The 25024-nt window shown below is 43.2% G+C and overlaps 1 protein-coding gene across 2 annotated transcripts in view; it reads left to right on the forward strand.

Moving 5' to 3' along the window:
• The window catches only part of LOC103189818 (polycomb protein SCMH1-like), a 57359-nt gene that overhangs the window by 14589 nt on the left and 17746 nt on the right, over window positions 1-25024 (forward strand). Inside the window, exons 1-3 of one of the 2 annotated variants that reach the window (XM_007910342.2) lie at window positions 1910-2168; window positions 2533-2774; window positions 7912-8041. In XM_007910342.2, the coding sequence (XP_007908533.1) occupies window positions 2583-2774; window positions 7912-8041 (322 nt within the window). In that variant the 5' untranslated portion in view covers window positions 1910-2168; window positions 2533-2582. Of the gene's footprint in view, window positions 1-1909; window positions 2169-2532; window positions 2775-7911; window positions 8042-25024 lie in introns of those variants that run through there. The other variant, XM_007910341.2, reaches the window with a different exon arrangement.

Below are 25024 nucleotides of genomic sequence, written 5' to 3' on the forward strand. Positions count from 1 at the left end.
GGCTGGCATTGTACACAGGTTTATAAATCATTGCTAATAAAAGCCTTCGGAATGCTCCACATTGGTGCAGTTGGTAAATGCCCAACGTGTAATTGAATTGACTCACATGACCTGATCTCAGCTAGGGAAGCGATGTGGGTATTACGATTACTGTTGAAATTCATAAATTCATAAACTATGGAAAAGAAAAAATGGCCAGCATTTTCACTTCGCTTGGTCATTTGAGGACAGAATTGCGTTCATCTCTTGCTTAAATGAGGGGGAAAAAAGGAATCGAGGGGAACAACTAGGGACTTGTGTGGAGTAATAAAGAGCAACACAGACTAGTTGGCCTGAATGGCCTGTTTCCGTGATATATCATTCTATGTGGTGCAGGTATTGGAGATTGTTGTTTTGGAAACAACCCAATATTTACCTACAAAATCCAGTCAATAGACTTTACAGTAAACCCTGTGAAGTACTTCCAATGTGAAATATGCTATATCAAACATTATTATTATATGAGTAACAAACTTAAAAATAGGAGGGGTGCAAGGAGAATAGCTTTGTAATGTTATGATTTCTGTTGGTTGTAATCCGTCAAGTATGTCCCAATTTGGCAGGGATATCCCAGGCTCTACATTACACTGACTCAGCTCACCTGGCTGCCAAATAATGGCAATAAAGTTAATTGATTTTAAACAAATAAAGCCCAACCTTTTTTATTCAGGGAGGAGGGGTGGATCCATTAATAAGAGTCCTTGCAATTGATATAGCATCCTATCACATCTTTGAGACGTCTCAAACCACTTCACAGGATATACTGTAAAGTGAATTGACTGTATTTTGCGGGTGAAATGCATTATAGGTTATCACTAAAAATACCAGGCTTTTTTTATAATAGAGAAATGTCCTTGGCAATATTTCATTACAACTTTAAAACTCTTATAATGATGTGATAAATAAATTGCTAGTTTTAGCAATCGCCTTACGGTCAACTGAGTCTTGAGTAAGAGTTAAAGGCAGTAGTTATTTGAAGGATAAAACTCAAGGGAAGTGTTTAGATGATGTACTGCTCAAACTTTGCTCTCATGGATTAGGGTATCCTCTGAATCCCTCAATTAAACCCCAGCCTTGTTCTCCAGATCTGAATGTAAACCAGTGAGACTGGATGAGTATACAGTGTGCTATTTATAGCTTTACAGATGTCACTGCTGAAGTTCACAAGGTTAATATTAAGTTAGTATTGATTGTTTCTCGTGCCATTCTGAACATCTACCTCATGGAGTTGATTGTAGTCTCTTTGGTTCTTCTGAAGTCAATATTTTGTTAGCTGTTGACACTTTACCAGTAACGTCAAGGAATTTCGATGCGTATTTAGCCGGTAGTGCTGCCCGCTACTATGTAAATACATAGAGATATGTTGCCACACACTCAGTCCCCATATGTGAATGGAGGGTAAGTTATGTTAGTGACAGACGGTGGAGTGCTGACTTGACATTTTCAGTGCCGTTTCCATGGAAACAATGGAGGAGGTCCAAATATGGTAGCCTGTAAGAGTAACACTAGAAAAATGCCTGACCGAGAACCATTGTGTTTCAAGTACCGTGCAGGGTTCTTCAGCAAATAATGTCAGAACAAAAAAAAGGCAACATTTCGGGATTCTATTATATTGCTGCTTCAGGCATAAGAAGAAAGAGGATTACAATGTAATCACGATTAGCACCAGTAATACATAGCGATCTGTTTGATTTAATTTTTAGGAATCGTGTGGTTTTTGAGAAAAAAAAAATTTTTCGTGAACATCTTGGGTTTCTCTTTTGACAGTATATTTCCTCATTGAGCTGTCTGAGAGGAAGGAAAGGGATACTGCACGCAGGCTTCATTTTGTGCATGTAATGTGTGTGTTTTTTTTCTGAAAGCACAGGGTTGGTTGGTTTCCGGACATGATGTGGTTTAAGCTGTCATCGTAATGGAAATTCACTGTTGTAGCCATGGCAAATTGAGTTTCTGCTCTGCCCTGAATGCATTAGTTTAATGAGATGTTTGCAGCTGGAACGCTGGGCTGTTAGAGTCTTAGTTTACAAGGAGAAGGATTGCAAAGATTTTTTTCAGTTTATTGTGCATGTATAATAAATATGTTCCTGACTGGCTACTCTGAGGTTTGATGTTGTTGTCCAGCTAACCAGGTAATAAGAAGGATCTAATGGTTTGTCTAGTTGTATTTCATGTTTTTAAAAAGTAGTGTTTTAGCAAGGTAATGTGGTAATCCAAGCAGATTTTATTACTGTGCATAATTTGGATAAATATGATTGTTGATAGGTGCAGGTAGCTTCATTATGAAGCAGTGAAGGACTGACAATTATTTTAGAAATTGACAGAAGTAATTTCTTTAACATAGGGAGACGCTGACACAAGTGTAAAAGAGAGAAAATTTAAAAATAAGAATCTAACATGCATAACTAAAAACTTGTCAATTCGTGCAGTAAATTTTGGATTGTTTTATTCCCTCTCATTTCAATCCTTCTTCTTTTTGGTCACCGCTTCTTTTAGTTACCATCACGAAGAGTATTCCCTCACCACCACAAACTGAAAAGAACAAAATGCAATCTGCAATGAAAGTAGCTTCAGAGCACATGCCGGGGCGAAGGGGAAGGAAACCAGGAAGAAAACGAAGACAGGAACTCCTTCAATCAGCTTATAAACTGGCTGCCCAGAGCACCTCAGTTGCTCCGTCCAAATCCATCCTTCCACTGAAGATACCGAAAAAGAGAGGACCAAAGCCTGGAAGCAAGGTAAAAATCGGTGCGTTTCAGAAAGGCGGCAGCTTTGTGCTGTTAATAGTATTGATGCGATAAAATATATATAATAATAATCCTTGTATGTGATATAGTCTTCAAGAAGTCTCAAAGCGCTTCACAGAATATATTGTCAAGTGAATTGACTGTATATTTTGTGGGCAAATTGTGGCAGCCAATTGCGCAGAACAGTGTCCCACAAACAATCGTTGATTGAGTGACCAAAATTTTCTTATTAAAGAGATTATTACCCCCTAAAAGTGATCCGCCAATCGATTAGCAACTGGGTTCCTACATACTGCTAGGTAAACAGGTGTGTGGAGTAAGGAAACTTGGTTAACATTTCACCATTCACTGTGCATGTGCGAATGCCTGAATAGACAAAGTCACTCAGACATGTTCCCAAATTATCTGTGACTTTAGATTACGAGTTCCATATTGCTTTTTAAGAAATCCAGAATGAATGACCAAAGCGGAGATTTATAACACTTCCCTCCTTTTAAACCTGCGTCCAAGTGTTTTACATTTGTTGCACTTTGCGTCTTGCTTTCGTGGTGCTGTAAAATCACAACTCATGCTGTGATTAACATGGATTGCTCAGGGGATTACGTGTGCGTTCTGTGGGGTAACTCAGTTTATTCGAAAGCTGCGGTGAGGACGTTGTTGAATTATGATCCATTGATTTTCTTTTTGTTCCTGACCAAACGACATCAGTAGCTCAGGACAAGGATAATGTTCTCAGTATTCATTAGATACTACTATCATTATTATTTATTTGAAATTTAAATAGACATTCTTATGTGTAATATTTGTTCACACAATCCTGCCCCCTTCGAAATACTGAGAGATTCAAAAGCTGAATATGTAATATAAGGTGAAATAATAACTGCACTGTCTATGAACTCATAGCAGAATCTAGTGACTGAGTGACACAGACTAAAATATCAGTAATGACAGTGGAAGGGCTCAAGGCTTTACCATGATTGTTAGGCTTAGTACTGACTATGCTAAACATGGCAATAACATTTTTTCCTGTGTGTGCATATTAATGATCTCTCTCATACTTGTTACTAAGGAAACAGAGCATTTTAATTTTCATAGATTGTCGGCTTTAACCCCTCCAATGGCTCACCGTGTTTCTGCAGCAGAAAAAAGCTCTGAGAATGACACTAAGCTGAGGTTATTCCAATTTATTTATTTATTTTGTGTGCAGTCGTATCTTTCTACAACGTATTTTATCAACCTGGCTCTAGTTTTATTATGCATTTCATTCATAGATTGGCAACAAAAAAAAGACCCTTTCCCTTTGGTTTAAAAGACTTAATATGGTTGGCGATTATATATTTACACGGCCTCTAATGAGATCTAGGCTAGGATTGCTTTCAACTGAAGAGAATTCATCCTTTTTCCTTTTTGAAGATGATTTTGAATGACTTTTTTGTTTAAGTTACAAATGAAATTCATGCACCAACAAAAAAACACTGCTGGATGAATCTGTCAAATTAAATCTGCAATATTATTGATGAGAAAAAATGCATCGGAATTTTTAAAAAGTCTAAATATATATTTTTTTCTGTTAGTAGTCTTTAAATGTTCAGGTTTTTCTCCCCAGAAGCAAACTGACTTAACAGCACTACAATATAAGATGGAGAACAACAACAAAATTACATTTGTATAGCACCATTCACGTTGGGGGGACGTCCGAAAGCACGGGATAATCAGTGTTTCGGACCCGAGCTGGGGATACGGGAGGGTGGAGGGCAGGGGGGGGAAGGAGGGTGACTGAAGGCACGGTTGAAGATGAGGGTCTTGAGATAGGTCTTGAAGGAGGCAAAGGAGGGGCCGAGGTGGAGGGACTGCAGGATGGAGTTTCAGACGGTGGGGGCAGAGTGGCTGAAGGCAAGCCCTACCAATGGGGGGACGTGAAGCAGGCCGGAGCCTGCTGAGCAGAGGTAATGGGTAGGATGGTAGGGAGTTAGGAAGTCGCAGAGGTAGCGTGGAGGAAGTACATGGAGGGCTTTGAAAGTGAGGACCCGGAACTTGAACTGTATCCTCTGTGTGAAGGGAAGCCAGTGGAGTCGGGCGAGGATGGGGGTGATAGAGTTCTGGGTTATCTGCAACCTTTGGAGGGAGGCCGACAAGCAGGGAGTTTGCGAAGTCGAGCCTGGATATTGTGAATGCGTGTATGAGGGTCTTGGAGGCCTGTGGTGTGAGACAATGGCGGAGCCGGGCGATGTTGCGGAGGTGGGGAAAGGCATGGATGTGGGGTATGAAGGACTGTTGAGGGTCGAACAGGACGCCAAGATTCTATATTGGCTCCGAAAGATGTAGAGTGCATCCATGGAGGGAGATGCTCTCAGCTCCCGTGGTATGGAGGTGCTGACTGGAGCCAAGCAGGAGGGCCTCGGTCTTGTTGACATTCAACTGGAGAAATATAAAATTGAGCACAATAGACTGCAGCTCCTTTACAATATAGCACTCTGCTTTCCCTAATCTAATCAAAGATTACTATGGTGAAGTGGAGAAGTCTGTTGCAGCAGTTACTGTAATTTTTTATATCATTCATTATGTTGGAAACATTCCTTTAAACTAGGGATGTGCAAAGAGGCAGGAACTGTACTGGACTCTGTTATCCAGGGAATATTTTCACCTGAGCATGTTTAAAAGCTGTAGGCCCCAAAAATAGTTCTGCACAGATCCAGAGCACAGTTAATGCAACATTTGTGGAAATAGCTTTTCAATGTTTATTAAGTATGTGGTATGCAACCTTAAGTAAAAATGACTTAGTCTTGGTTTGAAATTAAATAATCATTATTTTCCAGCTGTTCTCCCTCATTCTTTTTGCTCTTTTATTCCCACGCTGACTTCTTTGCATCAGTTGAACCCTTTGCCATTGTTTCTGGAGACCATTATGTAACTGTGGAACATCTAGTCTGTGGGGGAAACTCAATAGAAGTGTGAAACTTTTGTGTGGAAAGTGTGGAAACTCAGCTGAGATGATTCTTGGCAAATGCACTTCAGGGTATGTGACGGGTTTGGTGGTTTGCATTCAGTTCTAAATTGGGAGTAGAGTAGAAGTAGTAGTCAATTAATTCAGATCTATTTTACACATCCCTACTTTAATTCATTGGAGTTTTCTATTTAAAGAAATCATACAATTGATACAGCACCTTTCATTCAAACATTTTTTTTGTTCTGTGAAATGCTTTGGGATGTCCTCCCAAAATGAAAGGAGCTATATCAATGTAAAAAAATGTTATTTCACATCAGGAGAACGTCTCAAAATACTTCAGAGGATTTACTGTAAAATGCAGTGACTGTAGCAAGCTATACACAGAACAATTTAGGACTAAAGTTACATTGCTGACTATTTTGGAAGTGGGTGTCCAACACTCATGGAAGTCCGTCACCATGTTTAAGAGTATGCAAACCAATGTATTAAGAGTTCCACAATTGTAATGGTTTCTGTTTGTTTGGTATGAAGTATTACTCTCTCCCCAGAGGGATGCACCAAGTTTGCCTAATCACAGAGAGTATAGACTCAGATTGCTAAGTACCAACACTTGGGTTCGAGTGTATTGGATTGCTACTGGAGTTTATTCAGCTAAAACAGTGCAACTCACTATTATAAAACACTGCCAAGTTTCCCACTGTTTGTCAAGCTAGGACCACCCTACTTGAAAGAGCTTTGACGTGAAGGGTTAACAGTGGCTGAGTGGGTAGAATCCTTACCCCCAGTGATTGGTCTGCCCTTCCAAATTCAATGAGCCAGGCTGTCTGGTCTATCATTACCATCTTGGAGTACTATCGCTCCGCCTGGCTCAGGAACTGGGCAGCCAAGACCATCACAGAGGGTTGACTCAATTCTAGTAGTCCTTTGCCAAACATTACATTGGAGCCAGTTCAACCCCAAAGAGACTCTGCTTACCTCCTCTTCCTCAGGAGCATAGTCATTAGACAACTCTTTGTGAAACTGTTTGAAGTGATGTACCCTATTATGATTGAAGTCATGCTGGACTCGTATCCCATTACGTATTCTATATATTTCATGGAGGTGACATTACATCACATATTAATCCCTGGAATGATTTCCAGGGGAGATTGAGTACAAACATACTAAACCCTCCATTGCTGCATTCATTTTGCTGAAAGTGCCTTGGAAACAGCACAGGCAGCTTCTGTTGTAGAAAATACTGTTTTAATAGTCAAATGAATGGACTATTTCTGGAAATGGACACCTTTGCTATTGCCTGGAGAAGGTTCACTGAGGCTGGCAACAACAAATCTATTTTATTGACGTGTGTATGGGGTGGGGGTGGCAATGTGCACTGCAGTCCACTTCCTGAGTTCCTGCAGCCCACAGGAGCCAAAGCATGTGACAACCTCCACCGTCAGTGACAAACCACGTTGCATTTATAGTGCTGTTGGAGACTTGGGTTTAAACGGTCTCCTGGTGGTGTGTGTGACCTCTGCGTAGGGTTGTTTTCATGTGAATCAGGGAACACAAGCATCATCGGGCTTCTATTTGCCAGTTGGCCACAGAGCTGCTTTTGGCAGCAGACTGCAACACAACTGTCATGAGAAAGTGTTCCAAGTTCAGTACGCCATAAACTCACAGAACATGGAGTCATTAAGATTGGCACTCTACAGCTCACCCTTAAATCTATCACTTTTAACCTAATTTCCTAATACTTTACCAAATTATTTTTTACACTCTAAACAGACAAAACGAAGGACCATAGGATATGATTTATAATCCGTAAGTAGTAGCTCCAGGAATCCACGTGGGACTTTGACCCCTGAGGTTTCTGTTTTCTGGCCAGCCTTACTTGTTGAATATAAATTGTATCCTCTGGGTCTCCATAATGTACCCTCCGTAATCAATACAGATAGGCTAATGGGTCCTTCAGAGCTATGAGCATTGTTAATCCTAAGATTATGTTTTTAAGGGGAAGATGTAAGTACTTTACACATCTCAGCAGCTGCCAACATGTCTCTCTAATTTATTGTGTCTAAAATAGATTCCATTCATGGAGGTGAAGCCTTTGCCAACGTAGTAATTCCAGGCAAAAGTAATTGAAAGGGATTGAAAGTGGCATCATTTGGTTGTTTATGTTTATTATTATTATTACAGAGGAAACCCCGTATTCCACAAAATCCTCCACCGATCTCACCAACCTTAAGCACTCCGGAGCCGGACACTGGCACTGTTCCTCAGGATGCAGCCACTGTTCCCAGTTCGGCCATCTCCCAAGCATTGACAGGTAGGGTGGCTATCAGAAAGCCAAAAATGAAAACCTCCGTGGGTCACCCAAGTGTAGTTTGTTTAAAAAATACAAGCCATTTATTGCAGTTATATGTATAGTTTATAAATATACTGTCATTCTGACAACCCCAAGTGAAGAGTGTATCCTTTGTGTTATAAATGTTGGAGAGATCTTGTGGATAAAGGGATTAATTGGCTGCCGCATTTCGTTCACAAATACAGTCAATTCACTTTGCAGCATATTCTGTGAAGTGCTTTAAGACATCTAGAAGACGTGAAAAAAACACTATATCAAATGCAAGGATTATCATTATACTAAGGGAAATGGGAATAAGGCGGATAGATGGAGTTAGATTAGATCAGCCATGATCTTATTGAATGGCGGGGCAAGATAGAGGGGCCGAATGGCCTACTCCTGCTCCTAATTCTTATGTTCTTATGAGCGAAAGAGGAAAAGGCACAAGGTTAAAACTGTGAATTATGGAATTGTAAGAGACATTTGTACTGTGATTGATAAACTGGGTCTGTTTATGGTCCAAGGCAATCTGGTAAGGTTTTATTTTCAGCTAACTTCTCACTTGTGACTTTGGTACTTAGGAATTAGTACAAAACTTAAGACATGTGTTTAATCCTGGGCAACAACATTTATAGAGCAGTTTTCACATCGGAAAAACATCCAAGGCACTGGACAGCTTAGGGTTTGCATCCAAGCTAGGGATTGGAATCAAGAGGAGTGGAGGGCAGGAGGGATGGGAAGCTGGTGTCGGCCAATTAATTGCAGTCAATGTGTTAAGCTTCTGGATGATTGATAAAAGTAGCAGTTCCAACTTCAAATCTGGTGTTTCTTCCATTGCTGCCTTGGAAGATGGAGAGAAAAGAGATATTTGGTGGTTTTCGTGCCTATTTTCCTCACAGCATGCTGCTAAAATTACTGTTGACAACAGTACTGAAGTGTAGGTGAGGTGGCTCACTTTGTGGTAGAGGATAAATCTTGTGTTGTTCCACGATGATAAGTGCTGGATGTGAACGCAAATGGTTGATTAATATGGATTCTGGTTCACTTACATACCAACATCAATATTTTGGTCCACTGCATAGGGACATCCAGTGTTTGTAGGTCTGGGCACTAGTTTTTATGAGTCCAGACATGACGTTGGATTTTATGGGTTTAATTAAAGTTGTCCTACTTACTGCAGGTGATGGCAATGCAACACCTGGTTCAGATGGTTGCCTGGGGAACATTTGTTTGTTCCGTATGTGATTTTCTCCATACCACCGAGTTCACACAAAGAGCCTGTTCTGCTGGAACAAAAATAATTCTGTGCAAATGGTGTCTGGTAGCTATATTTTTTTTTCATGGGCTGGTGTCAAGCGGGTTGCCCACTAACCTTTATTTAGAGATCACTATCACTGTTGAAAACAAAAACATCCTGACTGACATCTGTTAAAGATCCAATTCCACGTAAAATGTTTTGTGTGCTCTCAAATATGAATTCAAAGGTTTCCAAGATATATTTGTGTGTTTGTTAAATATTTCAGGCTGATTTTGACTTCCAGGCTGAAACATTTATACTTTTGGTCAAAGTGCAGCAATGACAGTAGAATTCAGATGACAAAAGCTTGTAAATTTAGATGCTGTATTTTTCTACCCCATCAGGTTTAGTTTTGAGACAAAGCAGATTGAACCGTTTACTGTAGGTTATTGTGCACAGTTGTCAGAATATCTTGTTTTACCATGTCCTTTTATTAGACAAAGCTGTGGATCAGAGGCAGTTTTGATGATACTGTGTAACGTTAAGTGTGTGATGTTACTTGCCCACAAAATACAGTCACTACACCTTACAATGTATCTTGTGAAGCACTTTGGGATATCCTCCCCACATAAAAAATGCTATATTAAATGCAAGTATTATTATTATTAAATAGCTTCATGTCCTTGGTCCACTCTATCTCTGTAATTTATCTCTTATAATCTTACTCCCCACGCCTGTCCCCTTCTCTCTGCTATCTCTGGCTTCCTTTGTGTCTTTCGCCTGCTGTATTCCACCATTACTAGGAGAGCTTTCAGCTACTTTACCCACACTCTCTGGAACTCGCTTCCAATATCCCTCTGGGTAGCCCCTCCTTTTCTGCTTTCAGAACCCTTCTTAAAAAAAGCTACTTCAACGGTGCCTTCAGACATCTTCCTTTCCAACTTAGGCTCTCATTCTGACTTTTTAATGTGCTTTGAGACATTCTCCTATGTGAAAAGTGCTATCAGTGTAAATTGTTTTTATATACACACATACTCTATAAAGATATACCTGCATATAAGATTGTGAGCCTTGTAACCATACGGAGACATTCAAATCAAATGTAAACATGCAGGCAATGCCCACTTACTTGAATCATTTTTATTCTGCAGACTGATCGATGTAAGCAGGAATTAGTCCTAAATGAAAATGTCATTGGCAAGAGATTCCTTTCCTGCTCTCATAAAACATGAGGTGGAACTCGCACAAATTGTGCTTCTAACACATTCAGTTTTAAAGAATAAAAGTTGCCCAACAGTAAAATAAAGCAAATACCAATTGTAGTTTTCAGAGTGAGAAGTAATCATTGAGTTGTCTCAGTTGGCAAAGATCGTGGAGTCCTGTTGCTCAGTGGTTTGAGCGCTCGCTTTGCAAGCGAGAGACCTGAGTTCAATTCCAGGAAGGACGAAACCTTGGGCAAGTTTCCTTACTCCACATGCCTAATAATAATCCCTCCAAAACCCAAAACAATAATAAATTGGTCATTTTCAATCTACGACTGTTTGTGGGACATTGCTGTGCGCAATTGGCTGCCGCGTTCGCCCACAAATATACAGTCAATTCACTTTACAGTGTGTTCTGTGAAGCGCTTTGGGACGTCCTCCCGATGTGAAAAGCGCTATATCAAATGCAAGGATTATTATTATTATATCTAATCTCCAGGTCGCAAGATTGTGAGCTCAGGCCCCACACGAGAATGACATTTTATAAACTAGGCTGAGGCTCCATTGCAGTACTGAGAGAATGCTGTCTTACTGGAGGTGATGTTCTACACATACAATGTTAAAGCGACGTCCCATCTGCCTGTTCTGTTGGACGCTAGTCACTCCACATTGACCAGTGCTCTGTATAAGAGTAAAAAAGATAGGGCATGTCTAGCGTATCTGTTGTACACTTAGAAGAAAATGGAGAGCTTACATCGTTATTTCTGGCTATGAATGGAAAATATTGTTGCAGTTCTCAAGTAATCAACAGTACAAAATTAATGTCAGGAACATGCTGAGAGTTGGGTAATAATGAACAAGATTATTGCAGGTATTAACACACCAGGGTTCAGTTTGGTGCTGTATGAAGTGAAAGTGAATATAAAAAATATTCTGTTGAGCGAAACCAAAATAAGAGATGTTTTAGGTCATTATTGCCCTCATACAACTTGCACTTATATAACACCCTCCATACAGGGTAGCGTCTCAGAGCGCTTAACAGTGGCGGAGACTCACTCCGAGCTGGTTGGAGGGGAAGATGGCTGTAAGCACGGTCGAACAGGCAGGACTTGAAAGAGGAGAGAGCGGGGGCAAAGCGGAGGGATTGAGGGCGAGTGTTTCAGAATTTGGGGTGTAGTGGCTGAAAGCGCGACTTCCGATGGTGGGGCGGAGAGTGCGAGGGACGAACAAGAGGCTGGTGCCAGTCGAGCGGCGGCACCGGGTGATGGATTGGGGGGTGAGGAGGTCGGAGAGGTAGGGTGGTGCAGGGAGTGAATGGATTTGGATCTAGGTGTGAGGATCTTGAAGTCGATCCGTTCAGTGATGGGGAACCAGTGGAGCCTGGCCAGAACTGGAGAGATGTGGGTACGGAGTTTGATCCGGGTCAGTTTGCAGGCAGCAGAGTTTTGAATGAGCTGGATCTTGTGAATGGTGAAGTTAGGGAGATGGGTGAGAAGTGCATTGGAGTAATCCAGGCGGGAGGTGATAAACGCATGAACAAGGGTTTCGGCTGCATTTAGAGTAAGGTATGATTGGAGGCGGACAATGAGGTGGAGGAAGGCGGTTCTGGTCAGGGACTGGATGTGGGGGAGGAAGGACAGCTGGAGGTCGAACCAGATGCCTAGATTGCACACTGGTTCGGTAAGTCTGAAGGAGAGCCCAGGAAGATTGCGGAGTTTAGATCCGCAGGAATGACGATATTGATGGGAGCCAAGGAGTATGGCTTCCGTCCTGTCCATATTCAGCTGCAGGAAGTTTGCACTCAACCAGGCTCTAATGTCTGCCAGACAAGCTGACAGAACATCAGTGGACTTGGAGTTGGTACTGGAGGAGGCAAAGTAGATTTGTGTGTCATCCGCATACATGTGGAAGTTTACCTCATGTTTGCAGATGACATTGCCCAGAGGGAGCATATAGATAAGGAAAAGAAGAGGCCCAAGGATGGAGCCCTGGGGTACCCTGCAGGTGACTGGCAGGGGCGGGAGGAGAAACCATTTGCTGAGATGGAATGGAGGTGGTTGGTTAAGTAGGACTCAAACCATGTGAGTGTGGTCCCACTAAGGTAGATGAGGGAGGAGAGATGGTGGAGGAGGCTCTCCTACATGGACAAGTTCATCCCCAACCACTTCCTCATCTCCCTCTCGTCCCACATCCCCCTGCCCTCTTGCAAGAGGGGAGGGGGATGTGGGGGGTGCGCTGTAAAGAATCTCCATATCATGGAGTGTGCCCTTCTTGTTTATGCAGTTTTTTAATGCTGTTTTGTTCCACTTGCTTTGAGTTTTTGACTGCTTCGCGTGACTTCTCAGCAGCAGATCTGATCTAGCCGATTAGTCTTGAATGCAGCTCTGTTTCTGTTATGGAGTTTTATCAAATGTTTGGCCAATGGGAATCCTGATTCAGACCCAGCAGGAATCTAATTGCCCAATCTTTTAATTATTCTGCAGTGAATCTGTTCATGTTTTAAATATGTTCTGGGGATTAGTTACAGGCCTGGACTATTGTATGATAATGCATTCCTGTAACTTTCATTTGTAGTGCAAGCAAGCTAGGAACTGTGCAGTTGTTACTTCTTTACACATATAAAAGGGTGAATTTTGATGTTTCAGGTTTAAACTGTAGGCCGGCAGAAAATCAGGCAGAGTGCCAGGTACGTGCCAAGGTGGCATAACCTCTCACTCTGCTGGAGTCTTCCCCCGAGTGACCTCCCCTGGCCAGAAGGGTCTGCAGATGCACATTGCAAGAGATTTAATATCAAAAGCTTAGGGAAACCAAGGAAAGTTTAAGTTTTTCAATTTGGACGGTCTTTTAGAATTGGCTACAGTTCAAATCACTACACATTGCAGACCTTCACACCAATCTCACTGGGTGATATCTGGAAGCAGAATGGAATCGATGTGCTTTTTACCTGATTCACAGTCCCTGCACCTTTAACTCCAATTTGAATAGTTCAATTTCAACAGTGTAGATATATTTTCACAGTCTAATCGAGGATTCAAATCCTACGTTAAGACTTGCCATTTTGACTGGGCCTCTGCCTCCCTCCTGCCCCCTCCCCTTTGTTTGGCATGGAGAATGAAAATGACATTGGAATGGTAGTAAAGTAACATTTGCATATGTCTCATCTTTATAAATCGTATAATACATTTGTAAAGCGTCTTTCACGTTGGGAGGATGTCCCAAGGCGTTGAACTGTCAGGGATTAGGACCTGAGCGGGGTGGGGTTTGGGATCAGGGAGTGTGGAGGGCAGAGAGGGTAGGAGAGTGGCCGAAGGCACGGTCGAAGAGGAGGGTCTTGAGGTGTGCCTTGAAGGAGGCAAGGGAGGGAGTGAGGCAAAGGGATTGTGGAATGGAGTTCAGAGGGTGGGGGTGGAGAGGCTGAAGGCCTGGCTGCTGATGGTGTGGTGGGCTGGGGATATGGAGCAGGCTGGAGCTTGCCCAGCAGAGGGAGCGGACAGGTTGATAAAGGGTTAGCAGGTAGGAAGGGGCAAGGCCATGGAGGGGGAGGAGGCAGGGTGGGACACGGAGAGGGGAAAGAGAAGTGGTGCAATGTGCTGGCGTGGAGGTTCTGAGGGCAGTGCATAACCTTAAAAGCCTGATATTTGGATAATGATGATGCAGCACAGAATTTGCATCACTGCTTATCAGCGATCCAGTGGAGGAGGTGAGAGAAATGGCCATTTTTCTAATTTTTGCGACGGCAGCACTAAATATCGTGTGATGGTAAATGTTCAGCGATTTAGCTCTAAAAGAACACTCATTGTGATGCAGGAGAATACGTTTCCAAGCTGTAGACAAAATAAGAGGATTTGCTGCAAGCAGCTGTGAGGTATTGCAAACATCTGCCTATAAGTCACTTTGTGATTCTGTCTTCATGAGCTATCTATTTGCCTCACCCAGGGCGATATGTATCACATCTTTCTGCTGGTCAATGCACATTCTCTAGTTATTTTACAGGAGTAATTTATCATGATGCTGGATAGTGAAATTATCCTTCGCCCCCATGAAATCCCAGCCCCCTCCACAAAATAAACCTGCACACATTCTCACCACACTGTGTACAATAGTGGTGAAGCATTAGTGTCAGATCATTGGACTAGTGCACGATCCTGAGTAACTTTGGAGCTGATTGATAAGATTTTTTTCAGTTCTGATTGCTTCATAATCATTCTCACCATCGCAAGAGATGAAGAGAGCAATTTGGCACATTTGACCTCTTCCAAAATAATCTTCCAGAATTTTCCCCCCATCAAGCATCAAGCTATTTCTTAAAGAAATCCAGTGTCCTTCCTCAGCCACCCTCCTTGAAACCTGTTCCAGTGTTAACTACCCTGTGTTTTTTTTAAAAAAATCTTCCTGGTTTCTATCCAAAGAATTACCCCATAAAGCCTGAACTTGTGACCTCTTTCCTGCTGCCTTGGGGTATCTGAAAGTAATGTTCTGCATTTGCAATTACGTTCTCTATCCCATTAAGCGTCCAATGTACCTCCATAAGTTTCCCTCCAATTAGACAATGGAGAACAGTAAAGCCAAACCTGATCTTGTGCTTACTCGCTGACTGTACATGCACTTTCAACAGGAGTTACTGGAGCAGAAACCCAGCTCTTCCGCCCCCACCCGCCTCCTGAAGCCAAGGGACACTCAGCACACTAGTGCTGATCACAGCCAAAGAATTCTGCCCCAATGTCAACCTCAATCAGCATGTTTGTTGCAATGTTAAATATTTACATAGCGAGAAATGTTGTAAACATTTTAATTTCCTGCAAGAAGAAAACTGCAAAAAAAGTTCCATCCCTGACATTATTTCTGCCCCAATCGTCCGCAACAGATGAATGGAGAGAGGATACAGACCTAAGTTGGTCAAGTGTGGCAGATATCAATTTGAAACAAGTGAAGCCGGATTCAAGATCACTCTCTTGATACTGAAATGGCCTCTTTATATGGTGCTGGTCATGACTTAGCACAAGCCTGCAGTCGGTTGACATTCTTGCTCAATGCTGTTTTTGGGGAAAAAAACTGAAAAATATGCTTACAAATGTTACTAAACAAGAATTCCTTTAAAAGCTAAGGAATTTTCATCTCTACAATTCTTGATTAAATGAACAGTGTGGCTGAAAAGTGCTCCTCGGAAAAGTTACTGACATCTTACTGCTCAGGAACTGTCATTTAGTTTCTCTTCCCCACTGTTCTGAGTCTGATGACTTGTACACTGACAGTCGTCCTCCAGTATCTTAGTGGTCTTTCTGTGTGTGCATGTCAGATTGTGATACGTCACAGTCTGGCCCCATCCTATCCTTGTTAATATTTGCACGAGTGGACTTTGTAGCAGAGACTTTGGATAGCACTCCAGCAATTTGGGAATCTTGGCTCGGCTGGGGACATCGATATTAATCTTAATGCCCCCACCACTGAAAAATGCTGCTTAGTATTAAACTGTGAAGATCAATTAACTCATTATCCAATTGTTTAATCTTTTCCCTGCTATAGCCATCAATAATTTAATAAAATCATGAATTCTTAAAAAGCATCACTGTCCTCCCTTTTATTCTGTTAGCTGTTTGCCTTCCAAACTCCCCCCCCCACCACCCCCGCCGACTTTCTCCTTCCCTTAGTTCAGTCTAATTCTTAGCCAGGCAGATCCACAATATTCAAGGGCACTGCTGATCTGCATTAGGCTGAGTTTTCACTTATTTCCCAGTCTGGCTCATTGGCAGAACTTGGATGGGCAGACTGGGAGCAGGGACTCTTCCCACTCAGCTCCCGTTCACCCTGCAAGCCAAAGGGCAGAGCTGTCTGTGAGGATCATTGATCTGGATTGAATGACTCTTTGACTTTCCCGTCTTGACCTCTGATTTTCCTGACCTCACCTGCGCCTCTCGATGAGATTGGGACCTGGTCATGTGGGAGTTGCATGTGTAATCTGATGGTGTATTATTGCCCCCACACAATACAAAATGCTCTTTAAACCTGAGCCATTACACATGCACAAAGTTAAACATTTTTAAAGCTATTTTCAGAAAAAGAAGCATTGCTTGTTGTATGATAAGATCGTTGAACCTTTTGACTATCTGTTATTGTACAGTAATGCGAGAGAAACTTCAAACCAGTAAAGCACTATGTTCATTTCACCACATCCTGGTAGGAGTGAGTGTCTCCTCGCATCTGAACTCTTCACGTGTACCTGATTACTACTCGATAAAACCTGTAACCATTTCACATAAACACTACATCTGTTTATGCAGAAAAAAAGAAATGAGAGACAAGACATGAGCTACTTGTAAAATGTTTATTTCCTAAGCATCTGTGCAGAGCTTTTCATGCCTCCCCCACCCACCTGCCTCCCTCACCACCCCCCCCCCCCCCCCCCCCCCCCCCCATGTGGTTTAACACAGCTTTTGTGCCACTTGTTTTTGTTGGAGGCTGAAAAAAAATCATGTGGTTTCCTTGGGTTCAAGTAAACAGAAAGACCTTGATATGGAAAGAGAGTGACAAATGTCTGTCTGAAAGGCTAGCCACAGTTGCAGTACAATATCTACATGGGAAGCAGTATCAAGACTCTTGTCTTGTTTATACAGGTGCTGTCATTATTATAATAATAATCCTTGCACATAGCACCTTATCATGTCTTCGAGACGTCTCAAAGCGCTTCAGAGAATATACTGTAAAGTGAATTGACTGTATATTTTGTGGGCGAAAGGCGGCAGTCAATTGCGCACAGCAATGTCCCACAAACAGTCATAGATTGAGTGACCAAATTATTTTTAAAATTTATTTTGAAGGAATTATTACACTTGGAAAAGCGATCCCCCAATTGTGGAACAACCAGGTTCCTACTTACTGCTACGTAAACAGAGGTGTGTGGAGTAAGGAAACTTACCCAACGTTCTGCCCTGCCAGGGATCAAATCCAGGTCTTCTCGCCTACGAGGCGAGTGCTCTAATCACTAAGCTACAGGACTCCTTAGGATGAGATCTTAAACTGAGGTCTAATGCGCCTTGGGACGTCCTCCTGACGTGAAAGGCGCTCTATAAATGGAATCTTGTTGTTGTTGTTGTTGTTGTTGAGGTCCTGTTTGCCTGTTCAAGTGGCTTTTAAAGATCTAATACCACTATTTGAAAAGAGAAGGGAGTTTCTGCCGGTGTCCTAGTCAACAATCCCTCATAAAAAAAATTGGTGATTTGCTTCATGGTTCTTTGCTGTGTAAAATTGGCTGCTGGTTTTGCCTTTAGATGCAGTGTCACTACAATTTACAGTAAATCCCGTGAAGGACTTTGAACTGTTCCCTTGACATGAAGGTTCTATATCAAATATTATATAGACATTGGAAATTATTTCAGATTGTCAGGTTGGTGCTGACATCAATTCCTACGTTGTGCATTCGCAGCACACAGAAAATGGCACTGGAAGTCAACTTTTAAAAATTAAATTGTGAGATGCGTCTGTGTATATGGGGAGGTTTTATGTATGTCAATGGCTGTGTTTTAATTAGGCTCCACTGTATGTGTGAGTTGTTTGTCAGGAATATTGCTAATACACCTTGTACTGTCTATGAAATGGTAGAAGAATCCATTTTAATCTATTCGCTTCATCCATTCTTGAGAGTGCCAAGGTTAGGAAAAGTTCTCTTGGTTGAGTGTCTTTCTGTAAGGGTAATTCTGTAATGCACGCTGTCCACAAGTATTCCTAGGAATTGTCAGCCTGGACCAGCAGTACAACAACAACAATATTCCATTTATTGAGCGCCTTTCACGTCGGGAGGACATCCCAAGGCGCTGTACAGTGGGGTCAGGACCCGAGCAGGGGGGAAATGGTCAGGGGGAGGGAAGGGAGGGAGCGAGGAGGAGGTAGAGAGTCGAGAGGGGAGCTGAAGGCACGGTCAAAGAGAAAGGTTTTGAGACCGGCCTTGAAGGAGGAAAGGGAGGAGGCGGCGAAGGCACTGGGGGATGGAGTTCCAGAGCCTAGGGGCTGAGAGGCTAAAGGCCTGGCCACCGATGGTAGGACGGATGGGGCGGGGGATGTGGAGCAGACCGGAGCGAGAGGAACGGAGGGTACGGGCAGGTAGGTAGGGGGATAGTAGGTTGGAGAGGTAGGAGGGAGCAAGGCCGTGAATGGCCTTGTAGGTGAGGAAGAGGATCTTGAATTCGATCCTCTGGGGGATGGGGAGCCAGTGGAGGCGAGCGAGGGTGGGAGTGATGTTTCCCAAAGCCTGGTGCGGGACAGTACACGAGCTGCAGAGTTCTGAATGACCTGCAGCTTGTGGAGGGAGGTGCCGGGAAGGCCGACGAGGAGAGAGTTCCCATAGTCCAGCCTTGAGGTGATAAAGGCGTGGACCAGAGTTTCAGCAGCGTGAGGGGTGATGTAGTGCCGTAGTCTGGCGATATTCCGGAGATGATGGAAGTCGGTGCCAGTTGTGGTGCGGATATGAGGAAGAAAGGACAGCTCAGGGTCGAACAGAACCCCGAGGTTCCTGACTGGCTTTGAGAGGTGGAGAGTGCAGCCTTGGATGCTGATGCTGTCAGCGCCTGAGGTGCGGAGGCGCTGACGCGAACCAATCAGGAGGGCCTCAGTTTTACTGTCTCTCGTCCAGGACTCGATGTCGGACAGGCAGCTGTCAGGACATCAGTGGTCGTGGAGTTGAGGGTAGAGGAGGAAAGGTAGAGTTGGGTGTCATCCGCATACATGTGGAAGTTAACCCCATGTCTGCGGATGATGTCACCAAGGGGGAGCATATAGAGGGTGAAGAGGAGGGGACCGAGGACAGAGCCCTGAGGGACACCACACAAGACACTGCGGGGGCCGGAAGAAAAACCATTTGTGGAGACAAAGTGAAGACGGTGGGAGAGGTACGACCTAAACCACTCAAGGACAGGGCCTTGAAGGTTGAGGTGGGAGGACAAGCGGTGGAGGAGGATAGCGTGGTCGACCGTATCGAATGCTGCCGATAGGTCGAGGAGGCAGAGGGAGCCCTGGTCACAGATGGTCAGGATGTCATTGGTGACCTTGACCAGGGTGGTTTCTGTGCTATGGGCAGCACAGAAACCCAACTGAAGGGGTTCGAATAGTGAATGGTAGCACTCTTGCCTCTGTGTCAGAGGTTTGGGTTCAAGCTCTAAGTTAGCACTTGAACTCACATAGTCTAAACTGACACTCCCAACGAAATGCTGGGGGTGTTTTTTTTTTGCAATGTCAGAACTTACTGTTCTTCAGATGAGGCATTAAACCAAAGCTCCATCTCCCTCACACAAAAACAAAAGTCGCTGGTACACTCAGGAGGTCAGGCAGAATCTATGGAGAAAGGAAAGTGAGTCAACGTTTCGGGTCCATGACCCTTCGTCAGAATCATCTCCCTGTTCAGGTGGATGTTAAAGATCCTGTGGCACTATTCAAAAAGAGAAGGTTGCTGCCAATGCCACTTCCTATGTGCTGTGGATACACAATGTAGGAATTGATGTCAGCACCAACCTGATGATCTGAAATAATTTCCAATGTCTATATAATATGGTGTGGTAGCCAACAATCCCCCCACCCCAAATAAAATTGGTCATTCACTTAATAGCTGTTTGTGGAACGTTGCTGTGAGCAAATTGGCTACCGTGTTCACCCACAAATACAGTCACTCCACCTTACAGTAAATGCTGTCAAGTGCTTAGGGTTGACCTCATGGCATGAAAGGCGCAAATGCAAGGATTATTATTATCATTATTATTGATCAGGCGTGAAAACACTGGAAACGTTTCCCCTTCCCTAACCTGGAGGTGCTGAGGCCAATTATCGGATCCTAGGACACCCAAACAGAGATCCAATAACTCCGGAGTGCCCAGATTTTGAACCTGAGAGCTTTCTGATCTGTAAGGTAACATAGCACAACATGGATTTAGCCACTGAGCAAAATCATGAGTCACCAATTTTTTTTTATTGGTTTGTAGAGTGGCAATATCCAGAGGTCAGTCTTAAAATTAAGGGTCAGTCTATTAGAACAGAGTTGAGGAAACATTTCTTCACTCAGAGGGTAGTGAATTTATGGAATTCACTCCCCCAGAAGGCTGTAGATGCTCAGTCCTTGAACATTTGCAAGGCTGAGACTCATAGATTTTTTTTTAAAAAAAGAGGGATTAGGGGATATGGGGATAGGGCAGTAATTAGAGTTAGGTCAGAAGATCAGCCATGCTCTTATCGAATGGCAGGGCAGGCTCGAGGGGCTGAATGGCCTACTCCTGCCCCTAATTCTTATTAGGCCTTGTTCTTATTAGCAAGGCCAATTAAGGAATGCAATTTTAATAAAAATTTAAAGGAGAGTTCATCTAATTTAAACAAACATGATGCTGTGTTGATTAACAGCGATGTGCATTTTGGAGTGTTTCTGTGCTGTTGGAGTGTGCTTTCGGTGAAGGTGAACACACCCACACTGAAAGAGTCTCTTTCCGTATTAACACTTACACGCTTGTGTGAATCAGGCCAATGCAGCACTCCCACCCCACACTCCTCCCCCCCCACCCACTGCAATAACTCAAACAAATTATAATGATAACTTTAAGCTAAGCTCTAAAGGGATACTCGACGCCGAGCAGTCTCCCTCTCCTCACAGCAGCTAAGTTGACAGTATTTCTACACTTTCAAAGAGTTGTGGGGCGTATCAAACATATCTGCAAGACGTGATTTAATTCTGCCAAGTTCTTGCTGTTTAGCAGCTTATGTTCCCCGAGGTACAGAATGACCACTGGAATAGAAAATAATGTTTCTTTTCAGTTAAAGGAATGTGGTGAAACATTCCTTCAATAAAGCAAACTGAAGCGAGAGATCAAATGGAGTGATGTGAGTTCATAATAATAGGAAATGATGAGTGTGAGATAAATGTACTTCCATGAGATCGTCACCCCAAGTGCTAGGCCGCATCACCATTGTTTGATCCCTGGTTCTGGCTGTGATGTTCAGGATTGTTAGGGTAATATGATTGAATCTGAGGATCCGGGCAAGAGTTTAAATCTCAGGGATGAAAATTCGATACCTTTTACTCTCACTCCTGGAGAGCTGAGCAAATGTTAATAATTAATGGAAGTTTAAAGAAAAAAATTATTCACGGGGTCTTGAACAAACCTCAGCATCAACAAAGTTCTAGTTGAAATCTCCAGCAGGATATCTGCACTGAACACAACAAGCACATGGTGTTCTCAAGAGATTAGACCTCACAGAGAATGTGGCAGCAATTCCTTTAGCTCTGTGTTACACAGTATTATAGTGTTATGCTACTTTGCCCCTCAGTCTATGCAGTTGACTGTAGAACTATCAAGTTTGAGCTTTGATTCATTTGAGTAGTGCTAAGCACTTTCGCATCTGAGGCAGAGAAACTCAGCAAACATTTGGCATTAGGAAAACACAAAATACTGCAGATGCTGGAAATCTGAAAACAGAAGTCGCTGGGAACACTCAGCAGGTCAGGCAGCATTTATGGAGAAAGGAAAGTGATTCAACATTTCAGGTCCATGACCCTTCGTCAGAACCCAGTTCTGATGAAGGGTCGTGGACTCGAAACATTGACTCACTTTTCTTTCTCCATAGATCCTGCCTGACCTGCTGAGTGTTCCCAACGACTTCTGTTCTTGTTTTCATTTGGCATAAGGACTTTGACATAAGTGAGGTTGAGGTTCTGGATAGGCTCAAGAGGCTGAAATCCAACAAATCCCTAAGATTTACATTGAAACAAACCATTTGGCCCAACTAGTCTGTGCCAGTGTTTATATTCCACATGAACCCACACACCTCCTATTCACCTCTCCTGTATCCCTCTATTCTCTTCTCCCTCATGTGTGCATTAGTTTCCTCTTACTGATGTTGATGCTTTCTGCTTCAGCTATGGCTTCTGACAGTGAGTCCCACGCTCTCACCACTCTGCGCAATGTCAATCCTCTTAAACTCCCTTTCAGATCTATGACCTACTATCTTATATTCATACTATCATATGCAGTATATTTATGAGATGTTTGAATTGTCCCCTAGGGTACTTAGGGAGACGAGGCAGAACATTTGTGAAGCACCACCAGATATTATGAGGGAGTCGATCCATACTGGTGAGGTTCCAACAGACTATAAAGCAAGCAGTGTTCCCATACTCAAGAAAGTTGACAGAACCATAGCTGACAATTACAGACCCTGTTCTCAGAAATAGGAAAATTGATGGACTCAAGTCATCAAAAAGAAAATGGAAGAATATTTGTATGAAAAATGTTTACATTTATATATAGTGTCTTTCATATCACAGCACTTCACAGTGCTGGATGGGCACCTGACTTGGTGTGGGAGCTGAAGGGGTGGGGAGGGGAAGGACTGCGGGATGGAGTTCCAGAGGGTGGGGGCAGAGTGGCAGATGACCCGCCTGCCAATAGTTGGGCGAGCAAGGCGGGGGACATGAAACAGGCTGGAGCCCGCTGAGCTGAGGGAGCGAGCAGGATGGTACGGGTTTAGGAGATCGCAGAGGTAGAGGGGAGAAAGACCATGGAGGGCTTTGAAGGTGAGGACCAGGATCTTGAACTGTATCCTGTGTTTGATAGGAAACCAGTGGTGTTGGGCGACGATGGGGGTGATAGGGTCGCGGAGCCTAGTGTGGGAGAGGACACGGGTTGCAGAGTTCTGGATGATCTGCAGCCTATGGAAGGAGGAGTTGGGGAGACCGACAAGCAATGAGTTTGCATAGTAGAGCCTCGATGTAATGAAGGCATGTATGAGGGTTTCAGCAGCCGGCGGTGTGAGACAGTGGCGGAGCCGGGTGATGTTGCAGAGGCAGGGGAAGGCAGAGTGGGTGATGGTGCAGATGTGGGGTAGAAAGGATAATGAGGGTCAAACAAGATGCCAAGGTTCCAGACTGGTGGAGCTTTGTAAGGTGGAGTGTGCAACCATGGATGGTGATGCTGTCAGGGCCTGAGGTGAGGAGGTGCTGACGGGAGCCAATCAGGAGAGCCTCGGTCTTGTTGATGTTCAACTGAAGAGAGTGAGCTCTCATCCAGGACTTGATGTCTGACAGACATTCTGTCAGGACAGCAGTGGTCCTGGAATCAAGGAATCAATTCAAGCAATCCACCAATCGACTAACAACTGGGTTCCTACTTACTGTTAGGTAAACAGAGGCGTGTGGAGGAAGGAAACTTAAGGTTTCACCCCCATCTGGGAATCGAACCCGGCTCCTCTTGCTTGCGAGGCAAGTGCTCTAACCACTACGCTATGGGACTCCATATGTGGTTGTTGAGCCCATTCGCCAACACTTCCAACTTATGTGATACAACTGTATGTAGTCACGAGAACAGGTGTAGAGAGAACAGCTCTTTTGGAGAGAAATAAAAAGTGTTACTATCTGGGAATGTTTACAGGGAGGTTTCATGTTGCTTACAACATTCATTCAGTTCCTAGTGTACTGAGACATCTTGTTCACCTGTACCATGATATTTAGGATCCACAGTAGATTCAGTTCTGACTGGTACCCTATTACTCACTTAGATCTTGCATTGTGAAAACCATCTTACATCCAGGTAAATAGCAACTCCTAAAATGATACGAGAGGCATGATTCATAATTTTTTTTAAAAATAAGGCTTTTACCAACTAGAATTGATTAGATACCATTAAAAATGCATGCAGGCTGAAAATTATTGAAACCGCTATCCAGGAAGACTCTAGAGAGCCATTGGAGCTGCCTTGATGGCTCAGTGAGTAAATGCATTGCACAGTGTGGTGTTTAACCACACTGATTAAGTTCTATCTTTGCCCAATATTGATTTCGCAGAGCACAGTTGATGCTGCTACAATGAATCACCATTGAGCTCAAGAGGGGGATAATGAGCCAGGTTTTTTGCTTTTTTGTAGTGACCCCATCCAGTAATCCCAATGACCATTGAGTCTCTTGCATATGTTGGGATCTGAAAGGTAATAAACTATGGCTGGGCAGACAGAAGCCAAAGGAATATCGGATGGTGACAAGATGTTGGATAGCAGTGAGGACAAGATCAATCTTTTCCCCAAGATTTGATAGCTTGCCCACACTCCTAGAGGTTTTATGTTGCTTATAGCATTCATTCAGTTCCTAGTGTGTTGAGACATTTTGTTCATCTGTTCCATGATATAAGGTCTTGAATAGCTGCTGGTGTTTCTGGAGCTGTACTCCAGCCTACATCACCACCATTTGAGCAGGAGGGCAGACAATAATAATAAACGTTACATTTAATATTGGGCATTCATGTGAGAAGGACATCTCAAAACGCTTCACAGAATTTATTGTAGACGAATACAGTATTTGTGCATAGCAAAGTCACACAAATCTGGAGGATTGTTGGCCAGGACATAAGAGAAACTCTCTTCTCTTTTCAAATAGTGCCATGGAATCATGAACATCCTGAACAGAGACATGGTTTAATGTCTGAAGGACAAAATGTGAATAAAGAGGAAGCTGTTAGGAAAGAGAAGCTGTGAGACAACATGCTCATTAGGAACAATATTGTCTTCACCA

This window comes from Callorhinchus milii, unplaced genomic scaffold (assembly GCF_018977255.1).
Source record: "Callorhinchus milii isolate IMCB2004 unplaced genomic scaffold, IMCB_Cmil_1.0 Scaffold3, whole genome shotgun sequence".
Taxonomy (NCBI): Eukaryota; Metazoa; Chordata; class Chondrichthyes; order Chimaeriformes; family Callorhinchidae; genus Callorhinchus; species Callorhinchus milii.